The following is an 18,141-nucleotide window of genomic DNA, read 5'->3' on the forward strand; positions in this document are numbered from 1 at the left end:
AGTGCCATCTCCCTCCCCATTGGGCTCTGCCAGCACCACCTCCCTCTCCAGTGACGTCTGCCAGTGCCCCCTCTTATCTCCAGGGAGCTCAGCCAGTGCCCCCTCCTTCTCCAGTGGGCTCTTCCAGCACTACCTCCCTCCACAATGAACACTGCCAGTGGCACCCCCGTCTCCAGGGAGCTCTGCCAGCACCCCCCTCCCTGGGGAGCCTCACCATCCAGGTGTGAACGGGCTTTGTCACAGGGTGGATGTCACAGGGCTTTGTAAGGGCCCTGAGAAGGGCTGCGGCCGGCCTGGGCTGTCATGATGTGGGCCTCAAGGCCCTCTGGCCCTCAGCAGCCAGGGGTGCCACAGAGTGTCCAGCACCCACCCCGTCTTCAAACTACTTCTGATGTTCTCCTCCTTGGAGATGTCGAGATTCCCTCCGGGGCGAGGGTTTCCTGGTGCTTTGCAGCTACCACCTTGCCAAAGGACAGCCCTGACCTTGGGCAGTGAAAAATTAGAGCAAACTGTGGCCTCTGCCCAAAGGGCATAGAGCACCTGTGGCAAAGGAAGGGCTCCCCGGGGCCTCCGGGACCAGAGGGATGCTCGGCGCCGTCCTCCAGGAAGGTTGTTGGCACTGTCGTCCCCTGGAGTCTGCAGGGCCACTCTTCTCTGGAGGCCCTGGCTCGGGCAGGACACCTATGTCTGACCGCAGCCCTCTGACCGTGCGGGCAGCACAGAGCATCATCTCTCGGGGCTTCCCGTGGGCAGCTGTCCTCCCTCTGAGTCCCAGATGCGCTGAGCTTGGGGGAGTGAGAGCCTCGCCTCTAGCCTGGAGGGCATGCCCGTCTCCTGCAGCTTTTCAGTGATGGTGCCAGTTGGATGGGATGGAGGAAACTGTGCTTTGGGTTGGCGTAGGATTGTGCAGACCTGTAGGTTGGGGCCCGAGCTCAGGTCATCCCAGGGGGGCCCTGTGGGTGCTGGAAGATCCCACCTGCTTTGTGAGCCGGGGCGGCTCCCCATCCCTAAACCAAAGCAAAGCGCAGCATCCCCCGGGCTGCAGGAGGGGCGGGAGCTGGCCCGATGGAAGCTTGGACGCAGCGTCCCTTCCATCCCGAGCCTTGGCTTGAGCTTCCCCCAAACGGCACCCCTCTCGGTCCCCACCCCTTCTCTCTGCTTCCATGTCCGGCGTGTTCTGGGTTTAGTGGAGTCCAATGGGGGACTCGGCCCAGAACTCACAACCATCTCCTCCCTGGCAGTGTTTGCATGGGGGTCGGGCTCCCGGGCCTGGCACCATCCGCGTCGGCCGCCCGCGTGGCCTGGCCCGGCCCCACTCACGCGGCTCTCTGCCCTTCTCTCCACTCCAGTGCCCTTCCGGGAGGCCCCGGCCTACTCGAACCGCAGGCGCCGGCCCCCCAGCACGCTGGCCGCCCCCCGGGTGCTGCTGCGCTCCAACAGCGACAACAACCTCAATGCGGGCACGCCCGAGTGGGCTGTGTGCGCCGTGGCGCCCGCCCACCGCAGCCTCTCGCCCCAGCTGCTGCAGCCGGTGCCCGGCCCCCCCGATGGCGCCGTGAAGACCGCCGGCAGCTACGTACCCGGGCCCCGCAGCCGGTCCCCATCGCTCAACAGGCTGGGCGGCGCGGCTGAGAGCAGCAAGAGACAGCAGCAGCCCTGGCACCTCGGGTAAGCCACAGCTGGGGTGTGGGGGCGGGGGGCCGGGGCCGGGCTGGGCTCCCTCCAAGCCAGAGATGGGGAGGGGTCCCAGTTTCCTGAATGTGGGGCTTGCCCAGAGGTGAAGCAAGACTGTTTCATGCCAGCCTGGATGTTGAGGAAACCTCAACACTGTGTTCTGCCCACTTGCCCTGCTGAGGCCGTCTCCTGAGAGCGGGCACAGGCTCGTCTTCCTGAGCATCTGGTCCGGTTGATGCTTTTGGTTTGCCAAAGCTGCTGGAATGCTCTATACCAGAAATGGGTTGGCTTTTACCAATGGGGATTTATCAAGTTACAAGGTAAAATTCTAGGGCCGTGAAAATGTCTAACTAAGGCATGGACAGGAAGATACCTTCTCTGAAGAAAGGCTGCTGGCATCCAGGGTTCCTCTGTCACATGGGAAGGCACATGGTGACGTCTTCTGGCCTTCACTCCCGAGTTTTATTGCTTTCAGCTTCTGATTCCGGTTGTCTTTCTCTCTGGGCATTTGTCTGTCTTCTCTTAGCATCTCTGGGGTGTTTCTCTGTAAACTCTCTCCAAGTGTCTTTCCCTTTTATCCTCTCGTAGAGGACTCCAGTAAAGGATTAAAACCCACCTTGAATGGTTGGGTCACATCTCAGTTGAAACAACCTAACCCAAAGGTCCCACCCACAGTAGGTCTGCACCCCCCAGGGATGGATTGAGAGAGCATGGCCTTTTCTGGGGGACATAATAGCTCCAAACCAGCCCAGGAGTGAGCAGCCGAGCCCCGTGACGACTCGGAGTGCTGCGTGGATCTCGGGCCTGTTTGCCCTTCCCGGGCACTGGGACCTGGAGGGTGAGGGCTGAGGCCAGGTGGCCGCCCCGCGCCCAGTGCTCTCCCAAGGGCCGGGGCCGAGGGTCCTGGGGCTGCCCTAGCAAAGTACCACCAAGTCGGGAGCTCAAAGCAACAGAAGCGTCTTCTCTCCTGGTTCTGGGGACTGGCAGGCTGCCATCAAGCTGTCCACGGGGCCTGTCCCTCCGGAGCCCATTGGGGAGGCCCCTTCCTGCCTCTTTGGCTCCTGGTGGCTCCGGCCGTCCTGGCACCCCTGGGCTCGTGGATGGGTTACTCCAGGCTCTGCCTCCGTCGTCATGTGGCCGCTGCCTGTGGCTGCCCGTCCCTGTGTCCAAATGTCCTCCTCTTATCAGGACACTAGTCGGGTCGGATCAAGGGCCCACGCAGATCCCATTTGGCCTCATTTTAACTAATTCCATCAGAAATGATCCTGTTTCCAAATAAGGCCACCCTCCTGGGAACGCAGTGTTGGAGAGCCGGCCCGTATGCCCTGGTGAGGACACAATGCAGCAGTTGGTGCCCAGCCCTGAAGGCTGGGCACTCAGGGGCCTTCCCAGCCAGGCTGGAAGCAGCCCCCGGTGGCAGGTGCCCCTCCTCACCCCGTGCTCAGACGAGGACACGAGGCAGAGGGACACACCCCAGTCTCGCTCCCGAGTCCGGCTTGTCCCCCACTCCCGCCGGCCGAGCTGACGTGGGGCTGGACTTGCACTCAGAGTGGCCTGACCCCAAGGGCCCCGTCCACCTGCCACAGTGCCCTGCAGTGTCCTCAGGCGGGCAGGGGTTCTGCAGTGGGGGCAGGGGGCTGGTGGGGGCCCAGGGGCCATCCGGGCAGCGGCAGTGACGGTCACCCCCCGGCCCGTGCCCCATGTATCACTGGTTAGTGCCTGTGCTCTTGGGGTCCCCCTGGACAGATGGAAACTGAGTCACGGAGGCTGAAGAGCTGGCCTGGGCTGCATGGCAGGGGCTGTCCCCAGTTCCCGGTCACCCCTCTGCACCTCTGGGCAGGGCCCAGCTCGGGGTTTCCAGAATGTTCGGCTGCACCCCGTGCTCCAGCACTCAGTGTCCAGGTCCCGACTCCCCCGCACTCTCTGTTGCCTCGTTCCCGGCTGCTTGCTGCCCCCTCCGGCCTCTGATGGCTTTGGGGTTTGCCAAGCCTGACTCCAGGTGTCTTGGGGCCATGTGCTTACCCTGGAGCCACAGCCACAGCTGCAATTGGGGCTGCACGGGGAAGGGTCGCCAGGTCCGGTGCCACTCCCGGGGCTCCTTCCTGAAAGTTCGGCGGGCAGAGGGGAGAGGAGGGTCTGGGCGGGGAGCCCGGGTGCAGGGGCTCGGGCTTGCATGGCTGCAGCCGCTGGGGCTGGGGGCGCACGTGCCCGTGGGAAACGTCTCCTTGCCCCTTGGCGGGGGAGGCAGGGCCCGACCCCTGAGCCGGGCAGGCCCCCCACCCCTCTCCGCCCCTCAGCACATCGCCGCTTCCCACCAGCCCAGGTCCCTCCGCCGAGCGAGCCCCACCCCAGGCTCTGGTCTAGTTTCTCCCCTGAGGAGCCCCGAGGGAGAAGTCCCAGGCGCCAGGAACAGTTTAACGCTAAATTAAAGGATCCCCCAGAGGTGGTAAATTCCACTTCACACCATTAGCAAGAATTATGACCACAATTTAAAAAAGAGTGTGTCCCCTTCCCCCCATGTGAAATCTAATAAGATCCTGAAGGCACCATGGCCAGGGACTTGAAAAAGCTTCAAGCAGAATGGAGAATGATGCTGGTGACGAGAAAAAAGCAAGTGGGGGCGACTGCAGGGGCGCGTCCTCGTCATCCCCGGTTTCCTGTGTGTGTGAGAGAGCGACAGAGAATCCCAGCAGCCGCCCGGCTCCTGGTGGACTTCCTCGCTCTGGGCCAAGGAGCTGTGTGGCCTGGGGCAAGTTACCTAACCACTCTGTGCTCCGTCTTTGTCATCAGTACAATGGGGAGCGTAAACGTGCCACCCTCCTCAGGTCGCTCTGGCAGCTGCTTGGCTCCGTGCCTGGCGTGTAGTGAGCGCTCAATCCTCGTTGGCCTTAGAAGGAAACTTCTGCCCCCAGTGCAGGACTGAGGGACTTTCAGGGCTAAAAGCGGGACGGTCAGTCAGCCCAGCCGTGGACCCGCTGCCCGTCCCGCGTCAGGGAAGGCCGTCCTGGGGACCAGCACCTCCCTGTCCTGCTGAAGCTGCCCTCTGCAGCCCGGTCCCCATCTCCTTCCCCATTCCTTTGGCAGCTTGCCTGGCCCGTGACCCTCTGCTCAGGACCCAGTGCCCTCGGTGATGCCGCTACAGAGAGAGGGCCCCAGTGGGCACTGCGGTGCTGATGCCCCCCTCCCCAAAACTCCCTCTCCCCAGCAAGGTGCTGCTGGGACGCGATGATGGTGGTGGGCGTTTGGGCCCCGCACGGCTGGTGGGGGCGAGAGCTGGGGGCACATGTGCCTGGGCAGCGTCCCCCAGGAGCAGGTGGTGGGTGTGAGGGTCCTGCTCTGGGTGCTGCCCTGGGCCCGCCCCCAGCTGGGTGCACTCGGGACACAGAAACGTCCCTGCAGGATGAGGACAGGGCAGAAGGCAGCAGTTCATCCAGCTCACGCGTTTGCTCATCTCGTTACCTGAGCACACCCAGGTGCATCCAGGTGGGCCCTGAGAGGGGCATGGGGTGCCTCTGACGAGCCTCAGGGTCTGAGGGTGCCTGGGAGGTGCCCAGCCAGTGGGGAGTGGGGCATGGTGGTAGCCCTCTGCTTCCCAGCTGTCCACTTGTGCCCAGGGTGGAAATGGCCATACAAGCCAGCCAGGGTGATGGGGACCCCCAGCCCAGCCCCAAGGCCCTTTGAGGACCCAAGGAGGTGGCCTTGCATGGACCTTCCATCTTTGTCCTCGCAGTCCAGAGCCCACCACGTCCTGGGGCACATGGGCCTGGCAGCCCTGATGGGGAGCTCGCCGGGAGGATGCCGGGACCCTTCCAGGTTGCCAAGGAGGTGACCACACTCCCCTCTCTACCTGTGCTCCTGTCCTGGGGGGCAGCCGCCCCGTCAACTCACCTCCCAGCCAGACCCAGTGCTGCCTGCTGGGCTTGCCCCCAGCTCTGCCTCTTCCCCGCTGTGTGACTTGGGGCAAGTTACTTGACCGTTCTGTGCCTCAGTTTTCTCCCACCTAGGACAGGGCTGATGACAGTGGCCGCTCGTGGGTTGAGTACAAGGCCTGAGCTGTGTGGAAGCTGTCACACATGCAGAGCCATCCATGTTTGCTGCTCTTAGAACTGCCATCATTGTCCTCATCCTTGACTGTGAGAAAGGCCGCTGGCTGCTGTGGGGCAGGACCGGGGGGCGGGCGGCCGTGCAGGAGGAGCGGACAGCGAGCAGAGCAGGGACGGTCGGAGGCAGATACGGGGTCCCAGGCCACTGACTTGCCCCTGGCCTTCTGGCCCCAAACCCCCACTTTGTGCCTCCTTTCTCTCACTGGGCTGGGCCTCAGGTACCACTGCCACGAGGAAGGCTCTCCACCACAGCCCCCCACTCTCACTGACATGGGACCCCAGAAATCTGAGGCAGGGATGTGCCGGCATGTCAGAGCTCCAGGCCCGGCCCTCAGGGGCAGGCTTGGTGGGCAGTGGGCAGGGGCCCCCACCCAGCTTCCCGACCCCCTCTCGGCTCCGGAGTGGACCCACTGAGCCAGCGGACCCTCATGCCAAGTGGAAGTGGACTAACCCCACCCCAGGGAGAGGGATGGGTGAGCTCCCAGCCCCTGTCCTGGGATCTGAGATCCCAGTAACGTTCCAACCCGACGGGCTGCAAGGGAGGCTTGGGGGGTGCTGTGTGCACCGTCTGTGCTGGCTGGAAGTCGGGGCCCCCACTCTTTCCACAGCAGCACCCCCTGGCCCCTTGCAGCCCCTCCCTGCCCAGGCCTGAGCCAAGTGGCTGCCGGCTCAGCTGGAAGAGGACGCCTGGCACACACCTGGCCATGGGCCCCGTCCTCACCCGTGGCCTCTTGCCCAAACTTCCCTTTCCCGGGTCTTTGCAGCCCTCCCTTCCCTGGCCCCTTTGCTCCTCACTTTGGGGTTTTTGTCCTCCCCTGTCCTCCTACAGGTGCTGGTCAGGAGAGGTTGGGGACCCAGGTGTCTGGAGGCCTTCCCAGGTGGGAGGCTCTGCACACACCTGTCAGGGACAGCCTCCCCCCGGTGCCGCCCACTGGCCTAGCTGGGCCGTATCCCTTAGGATGCACCTGGAAAGGGGTTTTGCTGCCTCCAGGGTGGGGAGGGACTGGGGGTCCTCAGGGGCCCCTCCCAGCCACCCAGATGGCCAGCAGCTTCTTGCCCAGCTCGCATTTGCTGTTTTCTCTGCCTGGCCTCACCCACACGAGGGACACTCTGGCCCCCCTCTCATCACCTCAGTGTTTCTGGGATGGCTCCAGCTTGGCCGAGTGGAGAGATGTGGGGTTCATTGGGTCAGGGGTTCAGTGCCGCTGTGCCGCTCGTTGACTGTGGAGCAGGATGCTGCTGGCCTGGCCCCTTCTCACCTGCACAGGCACAGCTGCCCTCACCTGGCAGCCCAGGTAGGGGCCGAGTGTGACATCTCTGTGCCTGGCCACACCTGGCCGGGCTCTAGAGGGTCTACCTGCTGCCTGTGCTGCTTTTGTGTCTCTGGGCAAAGTGGGAAGCTGGGGCCAGCACACCGGGCAGGGGGCCTTGGCCGTCCCAAGCAGAGCCACTTCCGGCCGGCTTGACCTTGCCGAGCTCTTGAAGGTGACGTCAGCATCATCCGCCCTGATCACAGGCTGCGAGTTATCGACTCACGTGTGGAGGGAATGTCAGTTCAAGATAAGGCCTCAAGGTGAAGAGGTTTGCTCAGAGAGCACAGACCCTTTTAGATGTCCCCAAAGACTTCATAAACCACAGCCCCAGCTCCTACCATTAGAGGTGGAAGGAAGGGTTCTGGAACATTCTGGGGTGTGAGGATTTGTAATGGGAATCCAGGCTCGCCCTGTGCTCCCCTTCCTGGGGGTAAAGCTCCATCCTGTGCATCTGTGGTGCTCCTCTGGCTTCCGGTCTTCTAACCATCCCTGCCTGGGGACACTGAGCCCTGAAACTGCTCCCCCAGGTGTAGCACGGACCTGGTTTCCTCGGCTGGCCCTTAACCAGGTGAAGGCTCTGCTCTCGAAGAACCTGAGACCGTGGGTGCCGCTTCCTCCCCTGGGCCCCGACCTGACACATCAGGAGGAGAAGGGGAGCAGCCGTGGCTGGCCAAGGGGACCTGACCGGGCTCCACCCTTGGGGCCACCATGCCAAAGGGCTTGTGTGCAGACCGAGGTCACTGCTTCTGCAGTCCTGGGCAGCCAGGGGGAGGTGGCTGTAGCCCGGGGGTCCTCGGTGGTACAACTCACAGCTCAGTCGGTCACGTGTAGCGAGACCCACCGGATGCTCAGGGTTGGGGGCTTCGGGCACTGCATATGCCGCCCTCTTTGCCGTAGCCCCAAGCTGGCAACTCGGCACACAGCCTCCACCTACCCCTCTTGGTGTGAGCCTTGAAGCTGCGAGACACCCCCAATCCCAGCAGGCCCCGAGGCCCAGGGACTCCGCCTCCTGACTTTGTGCATCAGCCCTGCCCCTCCCCTGCACACCCCAAGACGGCCACGCGGCCTCCCCAACAGGGCTCCTGCCCCCAGCTCCCACATGGCAGCTGGGCTGACTGGTGCCCGTCTGTCACATCGCTGGTCTGGCAAATTGCTTTCACCCTCAGTGTCCCTCAGTCTTTCCCGTGGCTTTTGGCCCCACCCCAGGTCGCCCGGCCCTCGCTTGCCCGCCTCCAAACCTCTGCCAGGGAGGCCTCTGCCGGGCTCGTCACCAGACCTCAGGTCCCCACCCTGTGTCCGCTGGAGGACCCGCTGGGCACACAACTCGTCCGCTGGCTCTTCTCCCCAGTCGAGTGGAAGCTCCACGAGGCCCGTCTGGGTCTGGCAGGTTGGGCGGTCGCTGCACAGCCACAGGCTCACAGCACAACCACTAGGTACTTGCTGAATGGATGAATGAGTGAATGAGTGACTGCAGCTTGAAGGGATGGAGAGCGAAGCTCTGTGTGCGGGCAGGTCCCTGTTGGCCTGGAACAGCTGGGAACTGTCTCATTCGAGTCCTCTGAGTGCCCCTCCACTGCTGGACTCCAGTTTTCTGATACTAAGACTTCAGTGAGTTGGCTCCCAGCTAAGGCCTGGTGGCTGCAATTCCACTGGCTCTCTTGGGCAGATCAAAAGCAAACATTGATGGTGGATGGTGGGTGGAATGTCAGGCCCATCCTGGCTCCCCCAGGCCCCCTCTCCTGAGCGGGTCAGGGGCCGCTGCTCCTAGTGCTGTCTCGGAAGAGCCCAGTGGAGGCCATGGCTGACACCATCCATCGAGCAGACTCCCCAGGGAATGAGCCTTCTCAGGTTTGGCCTTGGTCACTTGGCTGTTTGTCACCCTATGGATCAGGGAGCCTGGAGGAGCCCCAGGCTGAGGGCAGGGAGCCGAGATGACGTGAGGGTCAGCTCTGCATCTCGGAACCTATCCTAGGTCTCTATTTACAGAGCCTCTGCTTTCTCACCTGTAAAATGGGGACAACATATGACCCCCTGCCAATTCCTTGGGGCTCTGTGAGGCTCAGATGACCAGCAAGTTGACAAGTGGCTGGAGCATTTGTGTGGGATCGCACAGTGTATCTTCTCTGGATTTTTCCTGCTGGTGCTTAGAGCTGAGTGGGTGGTCCCACCCATAAGAATGGCATGGCGATCCCTTCCCATTCTTGGAAAGGCAGGCCGGGGGGCTGAGTGTCTGCAGAGTTGGTCAAGAAAGAGCTGCCCGTGTTGCTATCCACTTGCCGGTTGAAGGAGGGACGTTGTGATGGTGCAGACATTTCTATAACACCTGTGTAGAGCGGGCTTATATTGACTTATTCTCACCATCACTCCTGATTATCCCCTTACTAGATAGAAACTCAGGCCTCAAAAGGTTAACTAAGCAGCCATTTGAGCTTCCGGTTAGGGCCTTCTGAAATTTGAATGGATGAGTGAATAGATGATGCGCAGATAAGCTGTTAGATGAATGGATGAGTGGATGGGTGGAGAGACAAAAGGATGGACCAATGTATGGATAGATGGGTGGATGGCTGGGTAGACAGGTAGAGAGGTGAATAATGGAATGGGTGGAAGGATGAGTAGATGGATGGATGGATGTTTAGGTGGATGGGTGGTCAGGAGAAGTGAAGGATGGAGAGATATATGGATGGACAGATTTACGGATGGATGGGTAGATGGGTAGGTGGGTAGGTAGAGAGATGAGTAATAGAATGGCTATCTGGAAGCGTGGGTAGATGGATGGATGGGAGGGTGGATGAATGGGTAGATAAGTGGGTGGATGGATGGATGGATGTTTAGGTGGATGGGTGGAGAGGAGGGTGGATGGATGGGTGGATGGATATACGAATGGACAGATGAGTGGATGCATGGATGGATGGATGGTTGGATTAGAGGGTGGGATGAATGAATGGAGGGTGGATGGATGATGGATGGAGGATTGAATGGATTTCTACTTCTTCTGAGGACAAACTTTTCAAATTGAGCCGGCTCAGTCTCCCAGGCAGATTGTTGTTGAAGATGCAGTGGAGTCCTGGTCTCCACTGCAGCCCTGTTTGGGTGGGGGCTCCTTCTCTGAGGAGATGGGTTCCTCATCTGGTTCCCAAGCTTCTGGACATAGCAGCTGCTTTTACAGCCAAATAGTGACTGTAAGTCAGAGCCCAAGAGCCCAGCATTTGGCTCACCCCCGCCCTGCCCCCAGCCACTGTCAGCATTCACGTCCTCTTTTCTCTGGACTCTGGCCTGTCACACGCCCACCTGCCTCACCTTGCTCCACTCTGCATCATCTTCTTTCCTGGTGCCTCAGAACTGACTTGGGGGCTTGGCTGACCTGCCCCATCTGGTCACAGCCCCCTCGTCTCTGCTGCAGTCACACCAGCACTTCAAGCAGCCAGCTGGGACGGGGACATGCCCAAGTTCTGGCAGACCCAGTCCAGCCTGGGCAACGGTCAGATTCAGAGGTGGTGACTGCCACAAAAGTGCGGTGACCGAGCAGCTTGGAGCTGGACACTTGTGCCAGTTTGGATATATTGTATCCGCCAAAACACCATGTTCTTTGATGTGATCTTGTGGGGGCAGACATATTAGTGTTGACTAGGTTGGAATCTTTGGATGAGGTTGTTTCCATGGAGATGTGACCCACCCAACTGTTATCAATGCTGTTGATTGGACCATTTCCATGGAGGTGTGGCCCCACCTGTTCAACGTGGGTTTTGATTAGTTTACTGGAGCCCTATAAGAGCTCAGAGAGAAGAAGCTCGATGTTGCAGCTTAGAGAGACATTTTGGAGATGGCCGTTGAAAGCAGACTTTTGCTGATGCTTTGGAGATGCTAGCCCAGAGTTTGCCCCAAGAAGCTAAGCCTAGAGACATTTTGGAGAGCGCCATTTTGAAATGCAACCTAGGAGCAAGCATATGCCAGCCATGTGCCTTCCCAGCTAACAGAGGTTTTCCAGATGCCAACGGCTTTTCTCCAGTGAAGGTATACTCATGTTTATGCCTTGGTTTGGACACTTTTATGGCTGTAGAACTGTAAATTTGTAACTAAATGAAGCCCCTTTATAAAAGCCAATCCATTTCTCGTATTTGGTATAATAGCAGCATTAGCAAACCAGAACAGCACTTTACCTGTATTCCTTCATTAATTCTCCCCCCAACCCCATGTGGTGGGTACACCCCACCGCCATGTTACAGATGAGGAAATCAAGGTTCAGAGCGGTAGACTGACTCACTCAAGGCCACACAGCTAGGGGACGATCAACCTGGGAGGGGAACTCCGCTCAGAAGCCTCCAGAACCCACACACTTGGCCACCGGCCTTGCCACCTACTTGCCCTCGCTGCCTCCATCTCTCAGGTAGATGTTGGCAGGTGCATCGGGGTGGCTCAGGGGCTCTGTCCTGGGTTGTTGGAGGTCCAGGGAGGGGAGAGATGCCAGTGCCCTATGTTCTGGAGCCCACCACCCTCTACTGACCCTCAAGCCTCGTCCAAGCCCTGTGGGTCCAGTTGGAATGCTCCTGCACCCTTGGGCCGCAGTCCCCATTGCAGTCTGGTGGAATCCCCTTTGTTAAAAGGACGCCCCTGTCCCCATGCCTGGAGCTGGAGAAGAGGCAGCCCTGTGGTGTTCTGTACCCTGGTGGTGACAGAGGGCCTCTCGCCTTGCTTTCGTTTCTCAGCCTGGGTCCTGGGCCAAACCAGCCCTGAGTCAGGGCGGCTGAGGCGGGTTGAATGGATGCATCAGAACCCTAATGCATGCACCAACCCCCAGCAGGCAGGTGAGGGGTCCCCGCAGGTGGGAGGTCTGAGGGGCTGCTCTCGTGTTCCCACCCTCTTGTGCATCACCGGCAGGCCCAGCTGGCTGTCCTCCCTGCAAGGCACCTGGCTTCCTGACTGTAATCTTTGGACAAGAGGTGGCCAAACGACTCCCCTCTTTGTAGCCAGCGCTGCTCTACTAGCTCCTGGGCATTTGGGGATAAATGGCATCTCTCGAGGGTGAACATCCAGCTCTTCGGGGCAAACCCCAGGGAGGTTTTTCCTGACTGTGGCTGACAGGGCAGGGGAAGGTTAAGTGAGGAGGTTAGAGGGAGGTGACCCAATGCCCTGGGGACTTGACCCCTGCCAAGGCTGCCTCCTCATGTCAGGGTTCACACACAGAGCCCCTGTGCCCTCAGGGTCTGTGGCCCCCTGCACTTGGCTGTCACTTGGTTGGAGAGAGTCCTGGGGGAAGGGTGGTGTCACCAGAGACAGGAGCTTCCCCTTGGGCTGTAACCCCCTTCCCCAGGGTCCCCTGTTTTCAGACTAAGCATCCAAGCCCCATTCGTGCCCCGACTCGGTTTCCCCTGCTTTCTGTGCTCCACATGGTTTAAGAAAATAGCTGGGTGTGGAGGTCAGGCAGAGAGAGCTGGTGTCCAGCCCTGCTTGCCACCCGCTGGCAGTCTAGTTAGGGATTAGCCGAGCCTGTCTCTTCCCTCTCCAAGTCTTCATTTTCACGTGTGTAGACTGGGCTTGCCAAACGAGTCTCCATGGATCCCCGGGGCTAGATCTCAGACACATGGTGCCGAGTGAAAAAGTAAGGAGAATGACAAAGTATGGCACAGTCACAGTTTTATAAATTTCAGTAAACACAAACCAACCCATAGATCATTTATCACAGATACATATAGGTTAAACAAAATATGAAAGACACATGGGAAGAAGAAGACAGTAAACACTGGGAAGTGAGTGATGGCCTCTGGCTTCTGCTAGAATTTTCCCTGCAATTTTGTTGCCCCGTGGATTCTGCCTAAATGTGAGCACCTCCTTCCTCACAGGAAGCCTGACTTTGTGGGCTTGAATTCGTGGCCTGAGTTTCCCTCTGCCCTGAGAATCAGGTGTGCTTCCAATTCCGGAACCTGCCCCACATGCCGTGCCTCTTCCGGCCCCCTTGCCAGTGGCCGTGTGCTCTCTGGAAGACACAACCACAGGCAGGTGCTTTCCTTGCCCTTCAGGTCTGGGCACTGTGAAGCACCGTCCTGAAATCACGCCCAGATTCACCCGGGTGCACGAGATTGTTTCCAAAGGTCCCCATCGTGGGAAGAGAATGGACAGTGGCACTTCACAAATGCCACCAATGAGAAAAGAAGGTGCTCCGTTCCCCTTTAGCAATAGTTGGCCTTTGTCGCCCAACAGAACAAAGCAGTCGTTTTGTTATTAAAATTCATTTTGCACATTTGTCTATGAAATCGCCCTTCTCCCCTGGGTCTCGCTGTTGGGTGTCATCATCGGCCTTGGTTTAAGGTTCTGTTCATAGACAGACATCTACATCGGTCAGGAAATGCACGCTCTTTGCAAAATCAGTAACATGAAAGCAAGAGTGAATACAAGCAACATCCTGAAAATGTCACCGGGGTCAGCTGGGTGTGGGCTGGGCGCGGTCACCATCGTGGTTCCTGGCAACGGCCGTGGTCAGGTGTTTCCGGCCCAGTGAGGCAAGTGCTGGAGACCCAGGGCTGCCCACCGCTGTCTCCACCTGAGTTTCTTAACCGCAAACGCCGCCCCCGGCCCCTGCAGCCTGGAACCAGGAGCTCTGATGTTCGCTGCGGAGTGTGCCCTGTCTGTCCCGTGCCGTGACTCTGTCTCCCTTTCTACCCCTTTGCCTGGTCCAGGTCTGCGTTTGCTCCTGCTGCCACCAGGGAGCCCCTCTCCGCCTTCGAGTACCCGGGGCCCAAGCGGAAGCTGTACAGCGCGGTGCCCGGGCGGGTGTTTGTCGTTGTCAAGCCATACCAACCCCAAGTCGATGGCGAGATCCCCCTTCACCGCGGCGACAGGGTCAAAGGTCAGTGTCCACCGGTGGGCCTGCTTCTGGGGCAGCCTCGGTTTACCCCCAGTTTACCCCGCTGGGGTGTCAGACTCCAAGGCATCGCCTCTGCGAGGGCCTCTGTGGAAAACACAGATCCCGGGAAGGGCAGGAACGGGCAGAGAGATGCTTGTCAGCCTCTTCCATTCACGCCCGCGGGAAGCCACCGCACGTCCCTGCCGCTGAGTCCAGGAGGGGAGATAATTCACACATCAGCAACACAATTCCACCGTGGAAAGGAAAAGGGGGGCAGGTGAGGGCAGGTAAGGACAACAACAGGGCGTCAGTCCTGTCCGGTTCTGAGAGCCTCGTGAAGACGTGGCCTTGAGGCCGTTCCTGGCAAGGGTCGGATTTGGGCATCTTGGTCTTGTTGGGAGTTGGGGAGGGGGCCCAGGTGGACGACCCAGCCAGAGCCAAGGCCTGGAGCTCTGCCGAGTTCAAGGGAAGGACGTCCACCGGGTTGGAGGGAGGGTTCTCAAAGCAGAAGCCTGCAAAATGCGGCTGGAAAACATTCTGCAGAGCGAGGACAGCCACAGGGGCTGGGCCATGGAGTTAGGGTCTGGGGAGCCAGCGATGGTTTCTGGGCCCGGGAGAGCTGGTGGGTCATGTACTTCAGAAAGATGGAAGGAGCGATGGCATGTGCTGGAAGGGGGAGGAAGGCAGAGGTGGGAGCCAGGCCCTTGGTGCTGAAGGCCGGAGAGGGGAGTTAGAGAAGAGACAGCTGGGGGCCAGAGGGAACACGCAAGGGCAAGCCGACTTCACTGGGTGCAGTGGGAAGGGACACACGACAATAGCCCTGCCGTGCACGGGACCTGCCATGGGGGGATGAGGCATAGAAAGTCTGACCCTTGGGGGGTAACTCCTGCCTTCCCACTCAACCAGCCATGTGGCCTGAGAAGGCAGACGTCTCGGTTCCTTTCTGTGAACCGTGTTCTGATCAGGCCACCTTCACCTGGGTCGGCGTAAGTTTCTAATGACATCATCCAGGGGGGCTCCATTCTCTTTCTTGACTTCTGCTACTCCGACTATACATTTATTTGATCACTTGATAGCATCGAGTAGATCCCTGAGGCTCTGTCTCTTTTCTTTCAATCTTTTTCCTTCATATTAGATATCTATTGATCTGTCTCTAGGTTCACTTACTTTTTCCTCTGAAATTCCCTTTGGCTATTAAATCCATCCTGTGCACTTTTTTTATTTCAGAAATTATACTTTTAGCTCTAGAATTTCCAAGTGTGTGTGTGTGTTAACTGTTTCTTTTATCTGCTGAGACTTCCACTTACTCTGTTGGAGTTGTATGCATTGAAAACATGTTTTACTTTACAACACTATAGATTGGTTAAATCGCTGCTTTAAAATCCTTGTCTGTTAGTTACAACATTAAATTCATCCTGGGGTCAGGCTCAGTTTGATGTTCTTTTCTTTTGAGAATGTGCTCCATTTACTACATTCGTCATGTGTCCGGTAATTTTGGATTGCATTTTGGACATTGTGAGTGTTAAGCTGAGATTCTGGCTTTTATTGTTGTTGTTTTTCTCCTGTAGGTACTTTTCTTGGATGGGCTTGAAGCAAAAACTCTGTTGCTTGGGTGGCAGCTCCAAACTCAGTTCAGTTATTTTAACTTTAGCTGAGCTGCTTCAAATCTGTTGTGCAAATGCATTGTTTGGTCAGAGACATGCAGAGACTGAGACTGGCCAGCCTCTCTCTCGGACACGTCCCCTTGTGGGGATCCCACACTCTCTGCAAGGCTCATGTTTCTGGCTTCCTCTTTCTGGTTCCTTAGGCCAGAAAGACCACAGGTCTTCCCGCTTGTGCCCCTTACCACTAGCCCCACTTTGTGGACGACACTAACCCAGGAAAAGGCTGTAGACTCCCCTTCTCCTCTCTCCCAGCAAGCATGCACACCCACCAGAGAGCATCTACTCCATCCATTTTCCAGCACCTTCCAGTGGTTGCTTTCTGCATTATTTTCAGGCTTTATAGTTCTCTTCTGCAAGGAGTATTCTCTGGTAGGGTTTTAGTCCACTGAACCTGTGCAGAAGTCCCTAAATTGATCCTATTTAGTTAAAGGAATGTTTTTCTTAACTTCTAAACTATAAATGTTTAAATTTTAAAAGTAGAAATTTACATTAACTGAAATTTTGAATTTCAGTAATATAACCCATCATGTGAGAGACACTTTTTCCCCTACAAATTAAACGATTGGAACCTACGGGCATTACTTGCAGTGGGGCAGACGCACTAATGGTGTGCAGGTCTCGCAGCTGGGGGTTGCCTGCTCTCTTCTCCCTCCGCTGTGCTCACACTCTTAGCAGGTGTTTAAAACCTATCTGTTGAGTGAACGGGCTCCTCTGGACAAGAGCCTTTTTTATAATCCAGCCGCTGAACTGGGCCTGTTGGAAACCACCTTCTCCCTTTAATTGCTGCCGCATCTCTCCTGCCACCTCCTGCTGCGTTCCTTTCTCTCATTTCCCGAGGCTTCACGGACTCCCAGGGCCCAGGTAGCGCAACAGGGAAGCCCCACTGTCAGTCTGTCTCTCCGAGCTGCTGCCCCTGTGGCTTCAGTAGTCTCTGAGCTGTGAACAGAGCTAGTGAGGCTGGGCCAGCTGCACAGGTGCCTGGAGAACCTTCCTGAACCCTGTCTTCTCCGTCCCTTACCCTTCATCCCCTTCCTCTTAGATAGACAGTGAACGCAGACACAGCTGGCCCCTGGGAGCCATGTCTGGGAGCAGACTCTGTTCCAAGAAAGCTGGGGAAAGGGCAGGTCTGCAGCCCAGGCTGCGTTTAGTAGCCACGTGTGATTGGAGGGATGAGTGGCTAAACTAAAAACGACCGTGTCTCCTCCCTGTGGGTCAGACCCCCATGAGACAGCACAGTCCACTCTCCAGAGGCCTGGATAAGAGGTGGTTGTTCTGAGCGAGGATGTGGCACAGCCAGGCTCTGGCCTGCTCTCATCTCGGCCCTGCACCCCATCCCACTCCTCAGCCTCCCTGCCCAGCCCAGGATCCAAAATCAGCCGAGCCCCTTGCACGCAGCCCAGGGCCTTCTTTCCACCAGGCTCCATCTTGCTGCGCACCCCCAGGCCAGCGGCCTTCAGACGGGGCAGGGAGGGCCTTGGCCCGTCCACTCCACACCCTGGGACGTCATGTCCTTCTGTGAACTGGCAATGATGATAGATGAGTGGATAGACACGGAGCCCAACACGAGTGAGCACCAGCTGTTTACAGGCACAGTGCGGGCTGCATCACGCGTGTGATCACGTGTCGTTCTCTCGGTAACAGGAGAAGGTGTAGGAACCTGCCTTATGGACAGGATAGCTCATGTTAGGAAATCCCTTCACTTCCAGGTCTGCCCGGCTGGGGGGGGTCTCAGCGTCAATACTACAAGAGGTGGGCAAGTTGCGGGTGTGTGTGTGTCTTGAGTTTGCATGTACGTGTGTGTGTCCACTACGTGTGTCTGTGTGTGAGCGTGTGTGTGTGTGTCTGAGTACATGCATTTCTAAGTATGTGTGTGTGTGTGGATGTGTGTCCGTATGTGTGGGTGTGAACTGAGTCCAGGAGGCAGGCGTGTGCTCTCTAGAGTGACAAGGGACACCCAGTCTCCTCCTAGTCTCCTGCCCCACCGTCGAGATGAGGCCTGGGGCTCGGGGGACCCACGGGGTGTGTAAACCACACCTGCATTGAGAGGTCCAAGCAGGATATGTGGGGAGGGGGCTTGAAGGTGCCAGGAGTTCTGGTCAGTCTCACCTGGCCAGTGTACAGGGTCTTGTGACCCCACCCAGGCAGGTGGACTGGCCCCTGTGGGACGGAGACCCCTGCCTGCCCAGCGGTGGGGCTGTGGTCTTGTTCTCTTTGCCCTGCATGTGTCCTGTAGCTCCCGGGGGAGGATGTGGAGGAGGAGAAGGCTGTGCAGGTCAGAGATGGGGGACCAGGGGTGGACAGTGAATGGCGGAGAGAGGATTCAAAGGGGACCCCAGATTTGCAGTCTGGATGAGAGGAAGTTTGAAGGAAAGGAGGAGGCTGGGGACTGGCTGATTTGGGAAGAGCAGGGTGAGTGCCACATCCGAGATGACACACTGGAGTGAGGTTGGACTTGATGCCTCTGATCAGCGGGTGGCAGGGGAGTGGGGGGAGAGCCGGGGTCCAGGAGGCGGATCAAGGCTGGGTGCAGAGGGGTCCTGGGCTGAGCA

The 18,141-nt window shown here is 58.4% G+C and overlaps 1 protein-coding gene across 1 annotated transcript in view; it reads left to right on the forward strand.

Annotated features, from left to right (window-relative positions):
* Positions 1–18,141, forward strand: part of SHANK2 (SH3 and multiple ankyrin repeat domains 2) — a 624,412-nt gene that overhangs the window by 324,669 nt on the left and 281,602 nt on the right. The window contains exons 12-13 of the mRNA XM_037841736.1: positions 1,350–1,668; positions 13,762–13,931. Coding sequence (XP_037697664.1) covers positions 1,350–1,668; positions 13,762–13,931 — 489 coding nt within the window. The remainder of the gene's footprint in view (positions 1–1,349; positions 1,669–13,761; positions 13,932–18,141) is intronic.

The sequence above is a fragment of the Choloepus didactylus genome, chromosome 6 (genome assembly GCF_015220235.1).
Source record: "Choloepus didactylus isolate mChoDid1 chromosome 6, mChoDid1.pri, whole genome shotgun sequence".
NCBI classification, from domain to species: Eukaryota; Metazoa; Chordata; class Mammalia; order Pilosa; family Megalonychidae; genus Choloepus; species Choloepus didactylus.